General features: G+C 39.7%; 1 protein-coding gene across 2 annotated transcripts; it reads right to left on the bottom strand.

Annotated features, from left to right (window-relative positions):
• Nucleotides 1-13,358: 13,358 nt before the first annotated feature.
• Nucleotides 13,359-20,764, bottom strand: LOC131577134 (cytochrome c oxidase subunit 7A-related protein, mitochondrial). Of its 2 annotated transcripts, XM_058834571.1 has the most exons (3): nt 20,539-20,764; nt 14,597-14,728; nt 13,359-13,699 (listed from the first exon to the last, which is right to left on the bottom strand). In XM_058834571.1, exons 1-3 carry the CDS (start codon nt 20,608-20,610, stop codon nt 13,556-13,558), a joined length of 348 nt encoding a protein of 115 aa, XP_058690554.1. In that variant the 5' UTR covers nt 20,611-20,764; the 3' UTR covers nt 13,359-13,555. The 2 variants fall into 2 exon arrangements, with proteins under 2 accessions (XP_058690554.1, XP_058690555.1); XM_058834572.1 differs by lacking the exon at nt 14,597-14,728 and having other exon boundaries at nt 20,539-20,739.
• Nucleotides 20,765-25,302: the final 4,538 nt, after the last annotated feature.

Genomic DNA, 25,302 nt, shown 5'->3' with positions numbered 1-25,302 from the left:
TCAGAGCCTGGTGGATAAAGCTAAAACTTAGTCTGCCTGCCTTCCATCTGCAACTGTACAAAGCCAGTTTCAGCACACAACCCACTTTAATAGCTTAGACCTTTGTTTTCTCAGGCTTTGTTTCTACCTTAGGGGGAAACCTTCATATGTACTGCTATTCTTTTTTACCCTTTCCTTTAAAAAGGTTGTAACATAAACCCAAAGGCACTCTGAGACTACAGGAAGCTGACCTTTTCTTATTTTAAAGTTAGTGTGCAACAGGCTTTGTGGAGTCTAATCATACACAGAATTAATGTAATTATTTTTAATGAGACAACATATTATGATTAAAACATCAGCTGGTGAATGAGAGCAATAAAAGTATTAGAGATTTTTATCTTCTGAGTACTGTGAGTTCACAGCTCACTAATAACCTTGGGTCTCAGGATGCTAACAATAACACTTGATGTTGCTAGGGAATGGTGCTGCCTGACACATGGTGAATTCTATGTGGCAGGATATGCCTAAGGCGTGTTTGCAGCTTGCTAAATCTTTTTATTATTTTATTGATCACAAAAACTCTTTGATGACCCACAAATTTGGATGCAGTTTGCACTGTTTGTTCACATCATTTGTCCTGATTAAGTGGCTTATTAAACAGCATTTTACTGCAGTATGACTATTTTCAATGTTGGTTGCTGATGACAGTGCTCCAGGTGTAGCAGCATGCAGTGAGAGGGTTTTCCAGTGTTCTGACAGTTATGTGCCACTAAATTGCTACATATGTTAATGAACTGTGCACCTTCTTGTACCTTTGCTCACAAAGATGAGGCCTACCAGAAAGAAATTTATGGAGATGTTAATTTCTTCCTCACTTTTTTTATAGCTTGCTAGCCAGGATTTCTGTATTTACCTGGGACAAATAGTAATTTTCAGGTTTGTAGGTTTTCTTCTTTTCAGATATGTGATTGACATTGTTATCAGAAATGCACCTTTTCAGGGCAGTATAGAATTTCAGATTGACCATGATACCTCATTTAAAAAAAAAAAAATGCAGACCTCATAGTACTGGTGTGCTTGGTGGCTGGTACAGCTGAATCACAGTGCTCTGACAGGTGAGAGCAGTGATGCAGTCAGAACACCTCAAAGAGGACAGTCATGATGTCAAACCAACTTGGCCATAGTGTCTGGGTCCAATGAGCCATCCCAAGTCATCCTTTCACTCCTGCAGGGTATAAGTGTCTTGACACACTGAAATGGCTCCCCTTTGCTTTGGCCAAAAGACTCATCTTCAGCTCTGTTTTACTAAGGAATAAGGTTTACTGAAACGTAGAGGTTCATTATGCAATATGTGATTCAATCTACTCTGTCTATAGATCGCTCTCCGATAATGATTTAAATGTGTGTGTTGATATACTTCATAATATGGAAAATTAAATATCTGGAAACTTCTTTAAACTGATTCTTTGACAGAGTAGAAAGCTGAGACATTTGGGCTCTTAGTGTCAGAAAAAGCAACAGAATGCACCTGCTGTTTGTGATTTGTTGGAGCTAAATTGCCTCCTGTAGTCTTGTCTGTCAGACTGTTGGTAACTCCAGATTATTTCTATGTTGTCTATTACCTGATTAAAATATTAAAGGGGATCCAGGACAAATGTTGCCTTGAAGGGAAGGGAGGAGGTTTAGCAGACCAAGTGTGACTACCACAGGAGAGTAGGCATGAACTGTTCTGCTCCACACAGAGAAGCTTATCGTTAGTCTTGCCTGCATTCTTTCACACTACCCATGAATGTCCACATTAGCTGGAAATATCCACTCCTAAGAGTCTACTTAATAGAGATTTATTCAAATACATATCATGGATTTGATTTTGACAAAAGTAACCCTAGGAAAACTCGCCAGTGTGCACAGTGAGATCCTATGGTAGGTAAACAACATCCATATAACTGTGTGTTGAAACAAATCCATTCTTACAGTTTGAAGATCAAAACATTGTTTAAAGGTCTGTCTTCCACAGATGGTCCCTAACTTTTGCATTCTGCCTGCTCAAAATAGGCACTGAGCTTATTTCCTCTCCTCCCTCCATGTTTCATTAACAAGAAAAATTCCCAAGGTCAGCCTTGGGCATAGTAGTTTTGATAGCCACCATGCTGTGACCCTGGCAAGTGCTGAATGCTCACTCTTCCCTGTGCAAAACTGAACTGCAACTCTTAGTACTCTAAAAAGGGCCAATGTTCTTCATTTGGACAGAAAATTAAGTGTTGGTCAGGGATGCTATAGGGCTCATAGTAAAATAAAATATTGCAGGTTCTCAGCAAAGCTCCTGTTACAGCAATGAAAACATTTAAATGGCAGGAAACCAAGGAGACTATTTTATCTCATCAGCCATTCTCGTTTCCTTTTCATATATCCCTGTGTAAAACAGATTTTGATTTCTGTTTGTTCTTCTCACATAACCTTTGGGTGCTCAGAAATGTTTTTTTCTGAAGCCTTGCATTCCTTTCAAATTGATGGTCAGTTTTGGCATAAACTTACACTGCACCAATATTGAACATTTATCAAATTCAAATTAAGATATTTCTAAGATATGATTATCTTAAGTTTTCCATATTTCTGGAATGGAGGAGGGCAGGTCATCATCAAGAAAAAGATACATATATTTACATGAAACATTGCACCATCCAAATTCAGTGTCTGGGGTTAAACACAAAGGTCAATGAATCATAAATTGTTTTCAAATCATTCCAGCTAGAAGAAGCAGTATACTCAAATTAATAACTGAGTTTTAAGCACCAGACAGAAAACACTGCTTTATATTATGTTAAACTCTGGAGTGTTCTGCATCATCCAAGTTCCACTAAATGGTAGAAATTATTTAATTTTCAAGTGTTCAGCCCCAGACCTCTTCATCTTGATGCTTATGTTCTTAGCATATGTTTATCTGAGAAACAGTTGTAAACAAACTCTTTACTGATGTCTGGCTACCCTCATTGCTTTCTGAGAGGAATAAGCTTTGCTCAGGCAGAACTCTTAATGGTCTGTAATGGAATACCTGCCTTCTTCTGTCCACTCCTAGAGCACTGTCTCCCTTGGAAATGTAATTAGCCCTCATACAATGGTAAGAATTAAAACTATTTGGATATTGACTTTGCAACATAGTTTGGACATTCTAAGAAAACCCTTCAGGGAAATTCGGTGTCATAATTTATATAATTGCTATTCTTTGGATGCCATTTCCAGTTTTGCTTTTATGAAACAGACTCGGGGTTTCATGGCATGTGTACCGGCCTAAATTTATTAAATCTGTAATAGCTCACAGTAAAACCTCACTCAAATTTTTTCCTCTGTACTTTTTTCAGTCTTCATTTGGCTCAATTAGCCTTAAAATTAGTCTCTATCCTCATTTCCCTTTATTTTTTTGTATTGTAATTCTGTTCTAGGGTGTTAACTCTAGAATAGTTCACTCACTCCTCTCTATGAAAGGTAAATGAAAGGTGCTTGTTAGAACACCATCAAGCAATTTACACTTAGAACCGAGTGAAATTAGTTTTATTTTGTTTTCTTAAAAACCTTCTGTCAAGGTTTCAGTCAGTTTCCTTGGAACACAAATTGTACAAGCTTGGCTTAAATCCAGTGGATAGTTTAATTTGCACAAGGACAAAGAGACCTGTAAGATTGTGCATGTGTTTGTGTACAATGGTTTTATCTCAAAAATTCTTGAGTGGGTTTGGATTTCCTCCTGTGTTTTGGGGAGGGGTGGGGACTTTTTGTTTTGTTTGTTTGGTTGGTTTTTTAGGGGGTGGGGGGAAACAGGGTGTCATTTAACAGTTCAGAAACATTATATACTTTATTTTGTTCTAAAGTTGACAGCTTCTCAAGGTTAGATTACCTGAGATTAGTGCATTTTGTTTCAAAGCAAATGGACTTCTTTACAATCAGCTTGAAACAGGAATGCCTCAGAATTTTTCTTACCCCTAGAGGGCCATTAATTAAAATATCATTACCCTAAATTTACTTTGAACAGATATAACAATTGCAGCAGATAAAATGAGAACCACACCTCTTTTTTTTCTTTCCCCAATTCCTCTTGTGCACATCATGAAATAGATTTCAAACCTTTTATTACAGTATTGTAATGAAAATCCCATAGTTAATTTCTAAGAAAATGGTATTAATTAAGGATTAATAGAGTAAATCACATTTGATTTGTAACCAAAATGATACAAATAAAGGACCATTATGCTACTCTAAAAATGGAGCTGTTGCAAGTAATAATAGAGCTTGTCCTAAATTCTACAAAAATAAAATTTAGTGATAAGATGATGCACCATGGCAATTCAAGCTGCCAGATCCAGTGGACTCTTCTGACTTATAGAACCCAGCTGCTCTCCACAAACACAGCTCTGAAGTTGCTTGTAGTTGTTAGTGCCATCACTACTAAAAAATGCTGCTTTATTTTATAACAGATAACTGACTTTGTATGAGGTAAAAGTGGTTTCAGAGTGAATCTAAGAAATGTATTACATGTATACAAGACTTATTTCAGTGTGTCTGGCCATAAATTATCATTTGTTGAGAAAAAAATACAGCAAATAAACTAGTACTTCTACATTGGTTTCCGTGCCACTTTCATGTACCATTCAGGTGAAACTCCAACCACAATTCACATGGACAGTAATATTTGGCTTCAGTCACAGAGTTGAGTGTTCTGTAATTAGTGTCAGTAAATCAAAGGGACTGAGATCAAAATCAGAAATTGTAAATGGTATTATATACAAAATATATAATCTCCAAGGATTTTTGTATCTATAGAAATACATTATAAAATGACTGTGAGGAACTTTTAATTATACAAGACTAGTTCTTGCTCATTCTGCACTCCTAGGCAAAAGTAGATTGTCGAGATGAAGAATGAGGGATGGGACCACCTTGTTTTGAGATTATTTATTGCTCAAATAACCAGATAAGATGTCAGTCTGAAGGCGTGAGATTTAGAGGAACAACAAGTCAGCCATAGCTCAAGGTACTCGTGGGTTTCTTCTTCACACAGCAATATATAACATTTTTGTCCAATGGACCGTTGACACGAAACTTGTTTCCACTTATTAACTTATCACTTTTGCCTAATTTTGCTGCACTGCGTCTGTCCCTCAGCCACTGAGCTGACAGGTCACATACTCATGCACACCTGTTATAGTTTCTAGATTTCTAACCTACTCTATAAATCACACTATTACAGCTTAAACCTCAAACTGTTTTACTTAATATAATTTCTTACCTACTCTAGGCATATTCTTACTTACAACTATAGGAATAAAACTTCATAATTTCTCTACCCAATGTCTGTGTATCTTCATCATTACATTAATCCAAGCTCTTTCCATGGCTGCAGATCGAACCCTTCAGCATCTGTGGAAGTTTCTATTTTTCCATTTCCCACAGTAAATTTTTCATACCACTTTTGTACTCTTTATTTCAAGTCTTAAAAATAAAACAAATTAGTACAAAGTGGTAGAGCTAGATTCAGGCAAAGCATATTTGTCCTTGTAGGCAGAGTAAAATCAGCATCTTGGGTCTATAAAGTATGTAGTACTCAGTGAAAAATGTGGTAATTCTTTTCAAATTAAAAACAAAACCAACCAAACAAAAAAAATCCCACACCTTTTGGTCATTGTAACAGTATTTGGTAGGTGGTAGATTGTGAGTCTACCATATGTAAACAGTGCTTTTACTAAATCCTCTGGTCTCATCAGAGGAAACAAAGTCTAAACCCCAGCCCTGTTACCCATCTTGCAGCCTCTAGATTATATTATCTCTGCAGATGATCTCACCAGGCTGGTAAGACAACACAGATTTATGTGGATACCTCAGATGGTAAAAGGACATTTTATTATAATTGCTCTATAGTTTGGTCTGTACTCTGCATCCTGTCAACTTTACTCCTAAAACAGCATCACAATGGGTCACATGTACTGGCACAAACTCACAGTTAGAACTTTCATTGGCATCTTGCACAAGTCCTGTGTCTGGAGCTGCAGAGATGGGACCCATTACAAAGAGCTTCCTGGGAAAGAAATTTCTCTCTGCTACTTGATCTTTCTGCCAGGGAGAGGTGAAATATGGAAACAATCTTGAGAGGGGAAGAATCTGTATGGATTTCCTGTCAAAATCTGTAAAAATGGATAGAAACTCTGTCAGGTGTCTTGGTTTTATGGTTTGATGTTCGTGTCTTTTTTCCCCTGCTGCTCTTCACCCTAACTTTGAATGTTTGTGTAACAGATCATTGTAACTCAAGTGTTTGTTCTCTGACTGGTACCACTTCCACATTGGTCTGGATTTTGCCAGTAAGAATTAAACTTGGGCAGGTTGCTATGCAACCTACAAATTGTGCTGATAAAATGGTGAAGAGTGTGGAAAGACAATCTAAAAAGGAGTTTATACCTTGCCAGAAACAAGACTTGTTCTGATTCCCCAGGAGACAGGATACATCTGACTTATGGCAACTCAGCAGGGCTCTTCTAGTGCTACCCTGACACTGTGTGTACTAGCAAAGTTGATTCTAAAAATGATAGCATATAAGATCTTTGCCATTTTGCCACACAAAAATGCTTGTTTGACACCTTTCACAAGCTCATTTGGAGCTCTAGGATTGTAGTCGTGCACCTCCTCAAAGTGTAAAACTGAAACAATTATTTAAGGAGAAAAGGAGTAGCAAGGCATTTTTAGTCTAATGAAATATGAAGTTTGAGAGTGCAGTAATAGTTAAACTCCAAATTGTTTAGAGTGGATTTCAACTTGCTGGATAAAAACATGGGGTTTTCAAACTTTTCCTTTGTGTTATGAAGACAGATTTTGTTGGGTTTCATATAACTTTAATTTCTTCAAGCCAGTGGTGCAAACCTGTTTGTTACAGGCAAAATATTTGTTAAAGGTACTAGATTCCATTTACTTATTTATTGCTCTTCCTGGAAACATATTTTTCCTGAAGTACAACAGAAAACTGGAATTATCCTTGCAGGCACTGTGCATGCATATCTGTGTGTTAATTCTGAAAAACAAAGTATATAATTTGTCATTCATGTGCTGAGTTCAGCAACTTTAAAGCTTGGTTATCAGGCTCAGAAGTGCTAGTACAAGATAAGGTACAATAGCGATCTTTATCAGAAATACTTATAAAAGCAAGGGGTGTTCAGAGCAGTTTGGGCTTGATTAAGAATTTGAAGACTCTTATGAAGCCAGTTAAAATTTAAAAAGATTAAAAGATAAACACAGATCAGTGATCCTGATAAAATGTATGTATCAAGTGGTCATTTGAGTTTACAGAATACAAAAAACAGGGAAAAGGGATGAATCTAGTTAATACTGCGACTGACAGTTTCTTTCTATTTTCCCTTAGTTTGGTTTATCCAATATAATTTATATTAAGATGGGATCTGAGTATAGGAAATCCATACCACAGTTTTTTATTGCAAGCTGTTCATCAGTGAAAGTAGATATGCCACACACTTGATAGATTTCCTGAATGGCATGCATATTTTGGAATTATTCTAGTATTTTAATACTGTCATATTTGGATATTGTATTATGTTTACATTTTATACATGTTGCAGTACAGAGAGATCAAATACACAGCTTCTCTGTGGACAGGCTACACAGGCATTATCTGTGAGGTTTTTCATAGCTGGGAATGTATCTAAGCAAAAACTCACCCTTTTGTCTAGCCATTCTTCAGTGGCCATGGAAAGTTGTTACAGAGCTTCAGAAAGGGCTCTAGGTGAAACCTGCAAGTCTCTGACAGTGCCAAAAATCACTCTGTTTTGAAAATATGCATCTCTGAAAAGACAGTGTAAGGATACAGTGCTAAAAGCTGCTTGGTGTCTCCACCTTATGAACTTTATGTGGACTCCAACCTGTTTGACTGCAAATAGGGTTTTCCTGTAGCTGCTGTTGTTTTCTAACAGCCTCAAGTCTTGCCTCCTGTTAATTCTGCAGGGTTATGCTACTGACAATGAGTATGATGAAGTGTGGGTTTTGTTTTGCATAGGAGCAGAATTGCTTCATCAGTTCTAATTAGAAGACTAATAAATTTTCCTTAAGTTTATGCAAGAACAAGCTTTAATATGTAGCACTTGTTCTTTATGCTAGAAAAGCTGCATTTCATTAGTCTTGCTCTCTTTGCTGCAAGTCAGGGTCAAGTTGGTGGAACTGACATTTACAAGCTCTCCACTCCACCAAACACATTCCCTTTGTTTCCTTCCAGAGTGCTGTTCTGCTTTTAGTTTAAGGGAAGACACAATTTGCATTTATACGGTATTGGGGATTAGACAATGTACAGCTTTCTCTTTTGAGTAGGTGAGCAACTAAAGATTACACAGATGATCTTCCTCACATGTAACAAGAACCTTTCAAAAGGATATGAATGGCTTCCTGTAGTTGAAAAAACATCTGGTTACCCAGGCAGGGTGTAATGAACTCTGCCATGGATGCTGTCAGCTGTCTCCATGTCTCAAGTGAAAACTCTGTAATAGACACATACTATAATTAATGCCTAAATTTCCAGTTTTAGGATTAAATTAGGACTCAGTGTGGAAAGGTATCCAAAATATTTAAGGTTGCACCGCACCATAAATAGATAAAGCACTTAGAGTAAAATGAGTACGTGTGACTGAATTGTAAGGAAGATATGAAAAAGGGTACAAAAATGCATTCGAGGTAACACAGCTTGAAATGTAAGAATGTTGCAGGGAAGCAGTATTTCCTCTCTTTGAAATACAGTCTGGAGCTTGTAAGCAACAAGCCTACAGGTATGTTTGCATACCCATAGAACAGCTTCTTCAAAGACTTCTCATTAAAGTAAGACTTTCAGTGGGTTGGCAGGATCGTGTACTTGACAAAGGAGGCTTCCAGGGCTTGTTACAGCTTGCAGAGGGAAAAATATATGTGACAGATTATATGAATGTGATATGAGTATTTCAGAAGTTCTTCTGAAGCCCTTAGAAACAATTTCATTTCCTTTGTGGGACAGGATATTTACGAAATGACGTAAAAAAGGAAGTGACTAGAAAAATTTTCATGGTCTTCAGAATAAAAATGTGGGAGTGAGGAAGGGGGAAAAGCGGGAGTGGTATGCAGCTAATGTGAAATGAGGAAAAATACTTCCCCCTCTCTCCCACCTCTCCAGATTCACAGCACTGGACCCACTGAGCAAAATCATCCAGAAAAAACATTTTATCACGGATTATCATGTCTCTTTAGAGCCTGAGGATGATGACTGCCTTCTTGTAGCCCCTGGGCTGCCTGCAATAGACTGGGAAATATATTTGTGAGAAAACAGACCCTTAACCCCCACTTTCTTGTATTTTGAGATAATTAGTGTACGAAAAAGTGGTTCCTTCTGTCTAGTGCCATATACAAAAGCAGTCTGGGATCAGGTGAGAAGCACCATGAGGTAAGATCTGCTGTTAGTGAGATACCACGCTGATGCTTGACAGCATATTTCCTATTTCCTGATCCACAGGAATGCCTGCACTCCCTCTAACAGCAAATATGCTTCTGTCTCTTAGCAATCTGTGCATCACTTGCACTGCAGCTAACTGGAATGGTTTCAAATTAATGATCTTTTATAAATGAAGATGCAATTAGCACTGAATATGCAAAATGCTTAAAAGGTTGTTTATTGTGTCTACTGCTTGACATTAATGCTTAGAATACAGGCAAATTCCTCCCATTTTTCTTTGTCCATTTTAAAACAGAGATCAAGCTTTGACTTGTGAGACTCTTTACTGAGGTGAAGGGCAGGAAAGGGGAAAAATTTACTATGTCATAAAATGCAAATATCTTGCACCTTTTTCAGAACAGTTTAGCATGATTTTACATACAACTCAGCCAATACATGCCCATTTTTCTCTTTGTAGGAACAAATCTAAATTTTTCAAATTTTTAGGATCTGCAGGGGTATGGTTTGTGAGTCACCAAAAAAACCCCCCATCTGCTCTGTGATTCTTAAAGTCTCTTGGAAGGCAGAAAGGAGGATAAAGACAATAAATACCATGCACATGTATGCAAAGAAACTGTTCTTAAATGCTCATTTTGGCTTTTTTTAGGTCTGTAAGATTAGATTCCAAATTTTCTACTTTCTCATGTTTTTATTCCTTACAGTGCCTTTTAATTTGAAAGCTTTGCTTTAAGGCAAGATCAAACAGTTAATGCCTCAGTATGGAAATAATCACTCTGTTGACAATTTACCATGTTAAGGCAAAAGCCTGTTGAGACCGTATGGTCACACTACAATACTGTGGAGGAATCCTCTCCCTAACATAGTTTAATTTTTAAAGCAGCTGTAAGACGTATGTGCATACTCTCAACAGCTTCTCAGATGCATTTATTCTATTAGTCCCACACAAAAGGTAGGGGAGGAGATCTTATTTAAAAACCAATACAAAGATGTAACTATTGAATCCAGGTTGCCACAGAAATAATTTAAGAAGGAAACCCACTGTTTCTCAACAATGAGATGATGCCATTGGGGATGGATGATTATCCATGAGATAATTTTGTTCCAGTGTATTCTAAACCTCAGCTGATTTCCCTTACAAACTCGGCACCTTGGGGTATGAGAGCTTATTATAATTTATTCTCTAATATATATTCAAACCAAAACACTAGAGTATAAGCTATCATTTGAAAAAGGCTTTTTTTTCCCCCACCCAGTCCTCTGTGTTGGTAGGTTGCATATTTTCTAAGACAAAACTAAGAGGGTCTATATAAAACAAGAACATTATAAAGTTCCCATAAGATTCCTCCTTCTGGGCACAACAACTTACAGTATTGAAGTAGCCTTGATGCTGCAAGTCACCCCTGGCTCTCCTTAAGACTTTATTTAACAATCAGGCCTGGGTCAGGCTACTCCTTTTAGAGGTTAAGCGTGCTCTTGAAGGCTTAAGATGATTAGGTCTCTGTATCACAAATAATAATTCAAAACATTTGGACATTCTTGAATCCTAACAGAAGTCTGGCATCAGTATTTTAAAATAAATAAATATTTAGCTGTTTTCTCTAGGAAGAAAAAGGATTTACTATGTTGCAATTTCTTCATAATGATCTCAAAATTAATGACGGAAGGGGCAAGATTTTGCTGCCACAGACTAATGTGGTTACAGCCTGGAAACTTTCTGTTTTTCAGAGCACTTTGCTGAGGCAACATAGAAATGCAGTCTGCCCTTTCTCTCAGACCTGAAGCTGTCCTCAATGGCTGCAGACAAGCCTCTTTGCTCTTTAACCCCCAACTGAACCATGGGTGTGAATCTCATAAGCTGAAGCAGAACTCTCATCCTGCTTCAACTGGGTCAGCCTTTGCAAGGAGGGCAAAGTGAATACAGTTTTTCAAAATCCAGACACTGGGGGAGAGAAGGGCAGGGAAAGGTGCAATAGATTATGTAGTCTGTTTATTTGCAAATTCTGATGGATGGTTTTTGTCCCTTTGGCATATGCTCTTAGCTGCTGGAAAAAGGGAGCTGGAAAAAGGGAGACCTAGGGCAATTCTGCTATTCATGGCTTCAGCCATGACCTCTAACTGCAAGACATGAAACCAGTGTCCTAGCTGAGTTACTTTAACCAAGCTGGGCCTGAGTGCTAAGGCTGTTGTTCCTTCCACAAGAGTATTCTCACTGGTTAATGAGCTGTGGAATAACAGCTTGGTTATTTTATCAGTATCTGCTTTAGCAACAAGCAGAAAGTTGTTACCCTCTAGATGAGCGCTAGAAATAGTTCATTTAAAACAAAAAGACCCAGTACTATCACAAAAACAAAACAAAACAAAAACAAACAAAAAAAAGAAAATCCCTAATCCACCCCTCCAATAAAACCAAAACCAAACCAGAAAACTATGAGCATGGAAATACTCTGAACAAAGCTTGGCTTCAAGAAACTCTACCTGTCAAGTTTATGTGCACAATATCCTTTATTAGAAAATTCTTGTAGGCAGTGCTTGATAGATGATATGTAGGGAAGACAGACAACAACCTACTGCACTGTTTTCTCTTTCTTCTTTCTTACTTTTTTCTGTTTTGTAGTATTTAACAGCCTACGGTACAAGACTGAGTGTCATGGAAGCATGGGCTACTGAAGACAAAATATTTTATCAGTAGAGGCAGCATAACTGTCAGTTCCCGCACAATTTATTTTCTGCTATTCTTTGACTCTTGCTGTCCTTACAAAGCTATTTTTCACTGACTTAAATCTCTTCCATCCTGAAATACCAACACTGACTGAAACCTGAGATCACAGTACAAGCAGCTATTTTTTTTCCTATGAAGCAGTAAGCTTTGATGTAACTCAAATGGAAAAAAATCAGAGTATTTTTAGTAAAAGACTGAAAAAAGGCAGTTTTAGTTTCCTTTATCAACTATTTTTCTTATTTACTTTGAAGGTTGTTTCTGCACAGTTCTGAGAGAGATGGGTCTTTACAGAGGCCAACAAATCAATATTTAGGGACAGAGGAGGAGCTATGAAATTAGAGGATGCTTTTTGTGAAGACTTGTATGAAACCTGCAGTTCAAGGCTATGTTATTACAAGGGAAAGGGAATACAAAAAGGGTTGTATTGGCTTATCTCTTTTCCATCCACAGAAATGTGTGTACATGAATAACTATCTGCAGGCACTGGAAATAGTTAAGCAGCTGAGTTATGACAGTGACCTGTTTCATCAAAAATTATAGTTAAACACACAGTGCAGTCTGGGAGAGGGTTTTAAGAGATTTACCATCTCAAAAAGATGACAGTAAGGTAGCTGAATTAATTTTATGATTTGGTATCTACAAGTTGAATTTATAACTGTACCAATATGTTTATTTCACATATCAGGCATGCTGCAATGCTCTGAAATTTTCGAGACTTGCCTCTTTTAGTATTCATGCTGCTCTCTTTATTGCGTGGTAATACAATTTGACAAGGAAAGTCCAAAAACTGGTGTAACTGATGCTACAATAATGGTGCACTCTGCTGCATACACTGATGCTACAGTTATGAAATAAATCCACTTTAAATGCTCCAGGAAGACAAGTCCTTTGTCTTATCACCAGACGTGGTATATTATTTACTAATATACCAGCATTTGGAAAAGTTCTATTGCCAGCTGCTTATGTAAAATGACCTGTATAGGAAAGAAACAGGTTCCCAGTATGCCATAATAATTAAATTATTTGCTTTTAGTGTTTCGGAAACTAGTAGCATCCTTCCACTAAGGAATGTGGTGCATAGCTCACAAATTATTTCTCCTGTCCTCTCTCTAACACTGTTGAAATTGGGGGAGGGATGGAAGGAAAAGCTTAACTTTCTTCAACTGTTAATAAACTCTTGCAAGACAAGAAAAGCTACAACCATATGCTAAAATAATATATTTCTCTGTTTATATTGGTGTTTCAGAATACATAAGGCAACTGATTTAAAAACATTTCTCCAAGAAATCTGATCTGAATAATGAACCCTATGTGACCACAGGGAACAGGTTTAAGTGCAAAGTGGTATATGCAGGAGATCCTTCAGAGGAGTGCTGAAAGTCCCATGAGGTGTGGTTCCTTTATTTTTGGTTTTTTGGCTGTGAAGCAATGTACAGTGCTACCAGACAGTAGATAGTCCCTCCTATTGTCAGAGCCATCGTGGTCCGATAGAGCATCCTATCTGGATATCCTCGCTTCAGGTGTATTGGCAGCCCATCTGATCTCTGTGGAAAGAGTTCAAGGAGAAAATAAGCAAAATAGAAATTAACACCCATGCTGAGGTCGTTAAAGAATAAGCTACCTTCAGTAAATTAAGAGACCTTCAAGAGGGAAACCTCCTGACAAATAGGCTCACTACAACCAAGTGTATTATGTGTGTTTTAGCAAGACAAATGCGAAGGCAAGTTGATTTTGTTAGCCAAAGCTGTTAAGTGCAAGCAGAAAGAATGTATCTTGAAATATTTCTCAAGAGGACCTGGATGGGAAAAGTGTCACTAACAACAGAATGTGAAAAAATATGTTTAAAAAATTATTCACTAAGTCAGACTGACACATTCCAAATGGAAGTGGTATGTAAGAGAGAAAAGGGAACATTATATAAAGCATGTTCTTGATGCTTAAAAAAAAGCTTAACTAATTTGTTTTAAGAGAAGTCCTACATTTAGAAATTCCATAGCTAACAAACTGGCTTTGAAAACTTTACTGTGCTGCTGTTATACTGCACTACAAACAGCTTCAGCAACATTCAAATTATTATACACAAAACCGTAATGATTTGCTTTGCTTCTCCACATCTGCTTTAAGGCATACACCTGGATTCCCAGAGAGAAAGTGCTTCCAATAGTCAAGTAATACAACAACCAGCTTCTGAAGTCAGCAAAAAGACAATATTACTGCATTTATCCACTTTCTGTATTTATCTCCTATACAAGGCATATATAGATGTATATACTTTGTAGTGTAGTACAAGTACACAGGTTATACTGTATGTGGCAGTTTCTTGACCAGACTTTACAGAATTTAGGTACTGTAGAATGGCAAAAGTAGTCAGCTATGTTAAAATAAGGACACATATGTCCCACTCCCAGTTTTCTTTAAATTACTCTCGAAGTTGTCATTACCTGAAAAACTTTCTGTAGGTCTGGCACCTTGTTTGTACCCAAGAAAGGTTCAGTTGCTGGTAAACCTGGTGCAGGTTTACTTGTCCCAAAAATCGGATCTGGGGATTCAGTGGGAGCTAATGATTTGAGTCCCTGCATAAATAAAGATTAAAATATCAAGGTATATCACTCTTGCAAACATACCAATTGTCACATTAGGCAGCCAGACTGCCAGTCATTACAAGGATACATTACAAAGAGTATTTATCTGGTATGAAGACTTGTGACCAGCACATTGCTGGCACACTGATATCTCAGTGGCAACTTGGGGTCAGAGCTTAGCAAGGAAAATAGCAGCCTCATTTCCAATTTCCTCAAAGCATGAATTCATAGCTGTTATTTTTCTGTGCTGGTACTTGGTCCAAATTACTGCTTCTATTATGCACACAGACTATCTATGACTCTCTCTGAGCAACAGGATTAGGATCAAGGATCCCTGATGCTAGGGTCAGAGTGAGGAGTGAACTCTACCTCCGGAATGCTGCAAACAATAGCCATAAATAACTAGTAACATAAATAAAAAATTTGGATGTATAGTTTGGTGATTAAAAAAAAAGGATCATTTGGGTCATACAGAAGCTGTAAGTGGTGCTCAAGGCTCTTCAGAAACCCTGATATAGAGGGTATTTTGTGCAGGTGTAACTACATCCTGCAGTTCAGATGTTGCAGCTTCCTACACCCCAATGTACACCCCATGAGCAGCACAACTCAACTTCCCTTTGGTTCACAAAGTTGTACTCTACATCTGCCATACCTAGAAACTACATAATTCAGTTCTGTGATTAAGGGCACAAAGTCAGAGCCAACATGAGGTGACCTCCTTGTCTTTATTTCTGTAGTTAAATTTAACAGTTATGTCTGGACACGTAGCAGTGATGTTTTACATTATGGCTCTCAAAACAGCTGCGATTTGTTTTTTTCCTAACTTGCCACAGAAATTAAAAGCAACGTACAGTTAGTTTAATGCAGCAGGTTTTTATTACAAACAAAAGCATCCACGGGTCAAGTTAAGACTACGCTGAAATTCTGGTTTCTGTTCAAAGGACTAGTTGATGCATTTTGTATTGAAGAGAACTGTCTGACAGTATTTGCAGACTGGCTCTCATTCTTTTGTGACAGCCATAGACCAGACATGTTTTCCCTATGCAAATTCTCTGCTACAACAGGCATCTTCAGCAGAAAAACCATTTGACCTGTGCTTCATTTAAAAAAAATAAAAATTAATCATTGATAACTCCTGATATTAAGATAATAATCTTTTGTCTTGAACCACTACAACATGATTCTTTTCCAAGTCTTGGACAAAGTACAGCAGATGTAGTTATGCAGAAGAGTCAACATCAGCTGATTTTATCAGCATGCTATCAATGACTTTTTCAAATGCTGAAGTCCTCAATGAAAGGTCAAGACATGTAGCTAATCCAAAAGAGCAAACAGAATTCTCTGCCTACCCTTCTGTAGAGTGTGTTTGCTTTCCTGTCAAAGGTCTGAAGATCTTAGGACCCAAAGTATCTGTTCGCTGGACATCAGGCTCAAAGTTAAAACAAATTTACACCTTGCTAGTATGAATTTGCAAGTTAGATTTACATTTTTCTGACAGAAAAACCAGTTAAGGATGTGGAGCATAATTTAATGGAGACAGCACCACTCTTAAGTTTTTAAATGTAAGGGGAACTGCTCAAACAGATCCGAGAATGTGAAAGGAGAGAAAACTGAGGTAAGAGCCAAAGGGGAATGGGGCAGTTACTCTCAGAATCAGTATTTCAGAACATGTATTGAAATAACTTTTATCAGCCTACTGAACCTAGACACTTCTAAACTAAGTAGCAGGTCCTTCACAGTAGAATACATCTCACTGCCTGAAGTTAAACATATTTGTTATGACTAGCACAAGACTCTTAGGTAAAACCACTTGAGTCTTTGTTTATACTGGAATGACAATCCAGTGACAGTGCTTTTGTGTACGCATTAAGTATTACCTAGGACATAAAAGGTTACATATTAAGATTCTAAACAAACTATAAGCAATTCATATTGGCTAAAATCAAAATATCCGTGGCTCATGGGGGCTTTAAACAGCTACAAGCAAAATAAGTGTTATCAAGTGAAGATACTGTAGTACAAGTAAATTTCTGCTAGGATTATGTTCAGTAGAAGAACTAGGGAAAAGTTCATGTACTTGTCCTCATCTGACACCATTTGAAACTGGTCCCAGTGCTTGTACTTTAAACATAAGCTAACTCTTTGAATTCATACTTTTTATTGAATTTATAATAGTTACGGCAGTCATTATCCTCCTAAATATGAAGAGTCATTTTGAAACTATTTCCCTCCTCAACTAGCTAAGGAAGTTCCCATTTATTCAAACAAGGTAAATTGTTCAGACTACACAACTTCGTTAAATGAAAAATTAAGTCTTCTAAGCATGCTAAGTCTGAGATGGAAAGAACAACACAGATTTCAAGCTCAAGAGATTTCTTTTTGTTAGTATAAGCTGTTAGTTATGTTACTGTCAGCAAAATAATTTTTGAAATCCATTTAGACTGGTATTTTGCAAGCCCACAGAAAGCTTAAACCTGCAGCAAAACAGTACTCTATTGGGAATCACCAGAACATAACAGCACATAACAAAGAGAATTATTATACTGCATATTTTACTAAGGAGAATTTGAATGGCAGGATGTCTTCACTTTTCCAGAAACAGCAAATTAAACAGAAGCACAAAAAGCAAACCACTTTACATGATGAGCTATAGTTTTACTAAATGGAGCAATGAAATCAATAGGAAAAAATTTACTTTGTTTTGGACTTAACACCTTAACGCTCATGGGATTACCCTTATAGTTCAATTATTTTTTAGTGAAAACATTTTTAGTAGACTGATGCATCTAAATGTGTGACCTGGGAAATCAGTCAAGCTTAGAGAAAAGAAAAAAAAAAAAAAAAAAAGGAGACTTAACAAAAAAGCTAGCCTAATAACATTGTAAAAAGTGACTGAAAGTAACTTTTAAAAAATTAACTTCCACAAATGAGGTTCTTTACTGTTTAGGCTTGAAGCCCTTCCCCATTCCTCCCTGCCTTTGCCTTCCACTGTATAAATGAAATATCAATGTTTATTCTCTGAACATATCTTTGTCTAGAGTAAGAAGTGCCCCAACCACTGCAATAGCACTGGATATCTTGCTACTGTGTAAGTGCTATACATACTAGAACATTATTTATTTTGCTATCTTCTGTTTCTTGCACCCCCGACCCCCCATAGCTGTCCAGGAAACTTTCCAAAGTGATGGGGAAGAAGGACAAAAGGACAAAAAAAACTTCTAGGGACAGAAACTGCAATATCAGAAACCCTCTGTTACCTCAATGTTTATTTAAGACCCTAGGGTAATTCAGGATGGAAGGCTCTCTAGTGCTCTTTAGTCCAGAGCAAGGTGAGGCCAGGTTGCTGTGGGTTTTTCAAGGGCAGGTCTGGCCTGCCCTTGAAAGCCGCTGAGGACAGAGTGCACACTCTCCCTCTCTGGGCTGCTGCTCCATTGCCTGACTCTTCCCACCAAGAACATGTCTTTCCTTCTGTCCAGCCTGAACCTCTCTTTCTTTCAGTTGGTGTCTCTTGCCTTCCCACCATGGACCACTGTGCAAAGCCTGGCTCCATTAATCTCAGCTGGCTGCTGACCTCTGCTGAACTTGCTCCAGTTGCCACTCCCACAGCAGGAGGCCCACAACTGGACACAGCACCTCCATGTGATCCAGCAAGTGCTGAGCAGGGAAGAGTGTTGATATCCTCAGTCAACAGCTCATAGGGTGATGCAGCCAGGAGGCTGCTGGCTTCCTGCCTGGCAGTATCTCCAGAGTTCCACCACAAAGCTACTGCCACCAGCCCCTCAGTTGCCACCTCATAACCACGCAGGGGCTCTGTGCCTTTTTTCCATCATGGAAGCCCACAGCGTTCCTGTCAGATCATTCCCACACTCTGGATAGGTCTCTCTGAATGGCAACTCTACTTCAAAGGTTTTCAGGCCACTCCTTTGGTGTCTTCTGTAAACTTCCAAAGAGTGCACTCTCTTGCCTGCTCCTGGGAACTGATAAAGTCCTGCAGTAACCTGCAGCATTCCACTTGTTAGGAGAATCCTGGCTGAGTGCGAACCGTTAACCACTGTACTCAGTCTGATCATCAAGTTCTCTTAACTTTAAAAAAAATTTAAAAAGTTTTGTAGCTGTCCTGGGCCCCTTGAAATAATATGAGATTTTACAGCTGCCTCATACGATGTTCTTACTTGCAAAAGATGACTGGATTTCCCAAGTAAAACTCTCACAGTCAAGGATACCCAGGAAAGCAGAACTGTAAAGGAGGCTTCTAACAGAATTAACAGGCTAAGAATGAAATAGAGTTGCACAATACACATTAGTCTACAGGAATGTAGTAATTTTAACTAATTTCAGTAACTTTTTATTAATGAATTTTTTGGGAAGAAGACCATAATTTTGATTTCATTTGTGTGTGTGCACCTGTATCTACTTTTTATTTCTTAAAACTTGTGTTGTTTAATCAGATGAATTTTGAGGCAGTTCTTCGAAAGGTTGATTTTTAAAAAAACCATTCTTACAACTCTTAACCTCCAGTTATAAGGGACTTTAACTTTATTTTTGTTTTTAACTGTAAGAATTTAATCTTTTCAAACTTTACTGAGAAAATTGAACAGTGTAACAATCATGCTGCATTTGTCCCATGATAAAATCACATTACAAATCTTCCTAATATTACTTAGGAATTTATGTTGATGTACAGAAAAGCAAACAATTTCTGTGATTTTTTTTCACCAATATGCAACTCTCCATGTCTTGAAATGACTGATGTACTTGGGGTTCATTCTGCCCTCCCTCAGATTTGCTTTGCTCTTGAAGAATTAACCATGTACCTTCACTATGCAGTGTGAAAATTATAAGCTTATTTAATGCCATTGCTAACTGCTATACATTTATTTACTAAGTTGGCATCATACAGAGGTGAGTTCCCATTTTGCATTAAACAAACTTTATGGATTTGTATCCTCCCTGGAAAGGGTTTTAATGCTTTCAGTAATTGGGGATTCCTGTTGCACGCATAGACCAGGGACACCAGAGATCAGAGCTGCTCCCATCTGCCAGCTGCAAGTTACAGTACAATGTCCAGTTCTGGGACCCTCATTACAGAAAGGATATTGAGGTGCTGGAGTGTGTCCAGAGAAGGGCAATGGAGCTGGGAATGGGTCTCGGGCACAAGTCCTTTGATGATGGGGCTGTTTAGCCCGGAAAAAGGATAGTCAGGGGTCACCTTGTCACTCTCCTCAATTAGTGGAAAGGGGGGTGTAGCCAGGTAGGAGTCAGTGTCTTATCCCAAGCGCAATTAAAAATAGGATGAGAGGAAACGACCTCAAGCTACGCTAGGGGAAGTTTAGGTGGGACATCAGAAGGAATTTCTTCACAGAAAGGGAAACCAAATATTGGGATGCGCTGCCCGGGAGGGTGGTGGGGTCGCCGTCCCCAGCGGTGTTTAAGGAAAGACTGGACGTGGCACTCGCTACCCTGGTCCAGTTGACACAGAGGTGGTCGGTCACAGGCCGGACTCGATGATCTCGGAAGTCTTTTCAACCTAACTCATTCTGTGATTCGGTGATTTTAAAACCCCGCCGGGCACCGCTCTACTGTGGAACAGTCCTCTGTGATGAAAGCGCGTTAATTTCTTGCTATAACCCCCGGTACATCCCAAAGCTGTCTCAAGGCCTGCAGGGCAGAGCGCGCGTCCCGTCTGCCCCAAGGTCACGCGAGGGGCCGGATACGTTCGGTGCCCGTGGGGGCGGCCGATCCCTCCCCGGCTCAACAAACGCCCTCGACGCCGCAGCCCCCGCCCGGGTGCGGGATGTTACCTGTGGAGCGTAGGCGGCGGCCGCCGTGGCCCCGACGAGGCGCTGTGTGAAGCCGCTGAACTTGTAGTACATGGTGGGCCGGGGCGGGCACCGGCTGCGACGGCTCGGCCGAAAGGACCCGCCCCGCCCCCCGCCGGCTCTTTTGCGACGCCGTAACGCTCAAGGGCCCCCCCGGCTGGCGGACGACTGGCAGCGACGCCTGCGCGAGACGGCGCGGAAAGAATGAGGACCAAAAAAAGAAAAAGTCCGAAAAAATACAGTAGCCTGCACGAAAGCAGTGCCAGCGCACCTCTCCCAAGAACGCCCGCCGCTCGCGGAAAAACGAGATCGGTGACAATTTTCAGTCAGGCAGGAAAGGTGAGCCCCCTCAGCGGCGGAGCGGCAGCGGGCGGGACGGTGGGGACCGGATGCGAGCGCGTGACGGGCGGGGCGGGGGGCGTGGTTCACGTCAGCCAATCGGCGCGGGTGGGAGGCGAGGCTCCGCCCACACCGGGGCCGGGGCGGGGGCGGGAGCGCGCGGGACTCCGGCCCCACACGGGCGGCGCGGGCAGGAAACGGCGCCGCGCTCGGCCGTGCTCAACGGGGAGGCGCTGGGCAGCAGGCCGGTCATCACAGAATCACCTAGGCTGGGAAAGACCTCCGAGAGCGTCGCGTCCAACCTAGGAGCGATCACCACCGTGATCACCGGCACCACCACTGAGTGCCATGTCCAGGCTTTCCTTAAACACCTCCGAGGACGGTGGCTCCACCACCTTCCCGGGGAGACCATTTCAATGCCCAGTCACTCTTTCTGTAAGAAACTCCACCCTGCACCTCCCCAGGCGTAGTTTGAGGTAGTTTTCTTTCATCCTGCAGCAGGTTGCCGGGGAGAGGCGGCCGGCCCCCACCGGGATACAGCCCCGTTCAGGGAATTGTAGAGGGCAAGGTCACCCCTGAGCCTCCCTCTTTTCTCCCTAAGCACCCCCAGCTCCCGTAGCTGCTCTCACAGGACTCCTGCTCCAGACCCTTCACCAGCTTTCGTTGGACACACTCCAGCATCTCCATGAATTGAGGGGCCCGGAACTGGACACAGAACTCGATGTGTGGCCTCACCAGTGCAGGGGAAGAATCTCTTCCCTGGTCCTGCTGGTCACACTATTAATGGTGAGGCACACTCGAGAGAGACACTGAGTATGTCAGAGTTGCATAAGCCTTGGTCCTCGGCAGTGTTCTACAAATCAAGCACAGCAACTACCTTTTTACTTTGTATGTATTATAGCAAACAAAGGCATTAATGGTAATTGGCTAGAAGTTACCTAGTTCTCTTATTTTTAGTGTTCTGTTTGTCAATGGTTTTCTTGTTTCCCATACTAATTACTCCACATGCTGAGTTTTCTCTTCCCTTGGCTCTGTGGGTTTCTTAAGTTGATGGTCTGAGTCCTCTCCCAGGATTGCCTTTAACCCAGTCAGAGCTGATTCAGTACAATTGCCAAGTCGTCTTCCTTATCTTGGGAGTTCCATCAGATATCTTTGTGGCCTTTTAAGTTTGCATTGTGTTCATTATCATCGGTACATCCTTCTTTCTACATCCTATACTTTTGTTAACCTCCCACTAGGTCTGAGACCACCGAATCATGTCAAGCCCTAAATCTTAGCAAGGTTTAACAAGGCAATTCTACCAACAAGAAATTTGTCTTTCTAACCCCTGGACACCACTGAGACCTTTCTTGTTAGCTGCTATCTGTTTCACAAATTAACTCTCTTTTTTATTAGACTGGAACATATGGAAAGATCAAACAACATTCTTTCTTAAGAAATTTTTTACATCTTTCACATTTTGCAACAGATACAACAGTGGTTTTGTTGTATCTGTTGCAAAAACTAAATTGCTGTGTCTCCACTCTAACAAATGATTCACGTCTCTTATCAAGGGATACCCTTCTCTCCTGACATCTTCCAAAAACATCTGAAATGTGTAATTCATTGCATAAAATGGGACTTTTGCTAAACAAAGTCAGCATCCTGAACAGGGAACTGTGACACAATGCTGCTTCTGTTGGTGAATTTAGTGTTCCTGGGAAGTCAGCAGCCCCTCATCTGCAGCAGGACATGGCACAGCCTCGCCCTACCCAGAGCTCATGGGCCTGAGGTATTCCTCAATCACTCCATGCCTGCTGTGGACCCCAGCCAGGTGCCAGCTGGCATGCTGTTAGTGACCTAGAGCATCGTGCTGTGACAAGTCTAAAGCATGATTTCATGGCTGGAGTTCATGCTATGAGTTGGCTGAGATTAAACATGCTGAGGCCTGGCTAAAAAGGATCATTTGTTGGTAATGTTTGATCACTGGCGACCTCCACCATTTAGATCATTGCTCATTGAGGGTGCCACATGCGGTTTTGAAGATATGTTTGCTATAAAAATATCTGTGGTCATGCACTGAGTGAAAACTATTAAAATGTGCTTTGCTTATAAACTGGGGGAAGATCTATTCATAGGAGATATTTTAGAAAGAAAAATACCCATATAAAATGTGTGATATGATTTCCTTACCCACCCGTGTAACGCCTTCTACTTAGATTTTAGAATTTGAGTTCGGTGGTGGGAAAAGGGAGCCTTGAGTTGTCTTGGATTTATCCCCTTTTGAACAGACATCCTATACAGGATAACCACTGCTCAGTACCAGCAGCTCCCTTGGGAGCCCAGCACATCCGTTTACTTGTGAGAGCAGGGCTATGAACCCTGAGTCTTTGCTGCACCAGTTCTTACCTCTGCCTGTTGCCCTGAAGGCTGGTTTTCTTCTTGGGGAAATTTCAAGTCCACAAATTCTGTGCTGCTCTCCTGTCGAGAGAACCAGCTGGGTGCTCCATACATAATACTCTGAGTGGATGTTCTGACTCTGTGTTAAGAATGTTAACTGGAGAGGATATGTTATTTGCTCAGTAAGTAGGACATTTATGGAAATATTTTGTAAATGTTACAGGAAGAATTGTGAAATCCCTGTAGCTTGCAAGACTAGGCAGTATTAATGAAATGGAAGATGTGCTGCATAATTTTTGGTTGAAAGGAATTTGCTGACCAGGATTCTATTTATTCCTGAGAAAAATAAACTAAAAGTAGTTTGATTACAAGTCTGTCTGTAATGTAGCAGAAGACCTTGGAGGTGTGGTACACATATTCTTTTAGAGTAGAATGATATGACTCATAGATAGGTTTGTGTGGTAACAGTCCTGACCTTTTGAAATCATGGGATCTAGCTCATATTATAATGATTCTGGGTATATTTGTCTGCAGGTTCCTCCAGTTCAGTTCTTCCAGCATTTGCCAGAAGAAATAGGTGTGCCTGGTAAGCTCACTCACTAAAGTTGTGTTGTATTTTGCTCTTCTGCCTTTTTTTCCAGTGTGAATGCATGCTGCAGTACCACATGAGCACAGGTTTTGGGGCATGTCATGCCTTGAGATAACACCATTGTATAACTAGTTCTTGCTTCATTGTTGCTCGTGAATCAAGTTCTTGAAAAATCATTCAGTATTGACTGAAAGCCAGAGAAACAAAAGGTTTGTGCACTGGAGCTCCAAGGAAGCTGTGAAAAAGGTACAGATTTATCCTCTTTTTCACTTAATCAATTTAAGTCTTGATGCTTAAAAGTAAGCTGTGAAACTTTGCTGCTGCAAGCTGTTGGAACAAAACCTAGGTGTGATCTCTCTCTTGTTTTAGCTCACAAAATTGAAGATGGGGAATTGTTTACCTTGCAAGAGAGATGCATGGGAGGATGACATGAATAAAATTACAGTTACAAATGGAAGTTCTGCTGTTTGTGTACCACAGGAGCATGAGAACATTCCATGGCAAAAAAAAAAAAAAACCAAAACAACATCATAGCATAAAGTCTTTCCTTTAAAGGAAGAAACTTGGTTTTATCTTAGACTTTTGCTTCTTCACTTGCTTTAGTCTCTAGACTTTTGCCAAGACTGCTTTGCTTATCAGGCTTGCTGACACAGTGGATAATCAGACTAAAACTTGCTGCCATAGGAAGTTCCTGGGGCAAAATAAGGCCACTCACCCTAGAAGGGTTCAAAGAAAGATAGGACATTTTGGAAAACCATAAAACTTTGTACAGTTAACATAAACAAAATGTCCTGGAAGGAAAAGACTTCCTGCTTTGTACTTTAACCTGAGGTCTCACTTTTAGACACCGAGACAATTTATAGGGACTGGCAGTTGGACATCTGGTCTGTTAGGGACAAGCATGGTTTTGGAGGCAGCTAAGGAAAATAGGATCCTGTAGTTTATTCCAATTTTTTCCAGATTTTTAAGATTACTGGTTTCTTACGTGCAATTCCTTATCATAACTTGTTCCTGGAATAGCACTAAAATTATATTTCAAGATGGGTAGATCTCTGGGAGAGAATGAGGAAGCAGAGTACCTTGAACTTATTCTGCTTTTTTTGTTGTTATTATTGTTGTGATTATTGTATTTATTTTCTTTTTGAGGATAAAATAAATAAAGAAACAAGACCATAATCAGTTGGTTAATGAACAAAACCTTCATATGCTGATCATTATTTCAGCACAGATGTCTGTAACTCAAATTCTGTCAATCTGCCCATGCAACTCTGTTCTTGAATTGCTGAGAACAACTGTGTGGGTGGATGTAGAACATAAAATTGCCATGTGCACTTATGTTTTGTTTATGCAGTACTCATTTTTAAGAGTACTAGATTGGATTTGCTTAATATTTGCTTTGTGTGTGTGTATACATAATATTTACAAACCCCCAAACTAGG

This window comes from Poecile atricapillus, chromosome 3, assembly GCF_030490865.1.
Source record: "Poecile atricapillus isolate bPoeAtr1 chromosome 3, bPoeAtr1.hap1, whole genome shotgun sequence".
In the NCBI taxonomy this organism is placed as follows: domain Eukaryota; kingdom Metazoa; phylum Chordata; class Aves; order Passeriformes; family Paridae; genus Poecile; species Poecile atricapillus.
The sequence above is the reverse complement of the archived record's forward strand: the minus strand, read 5'-3'. Positions and strand labels throughout refer to the sequence as shown.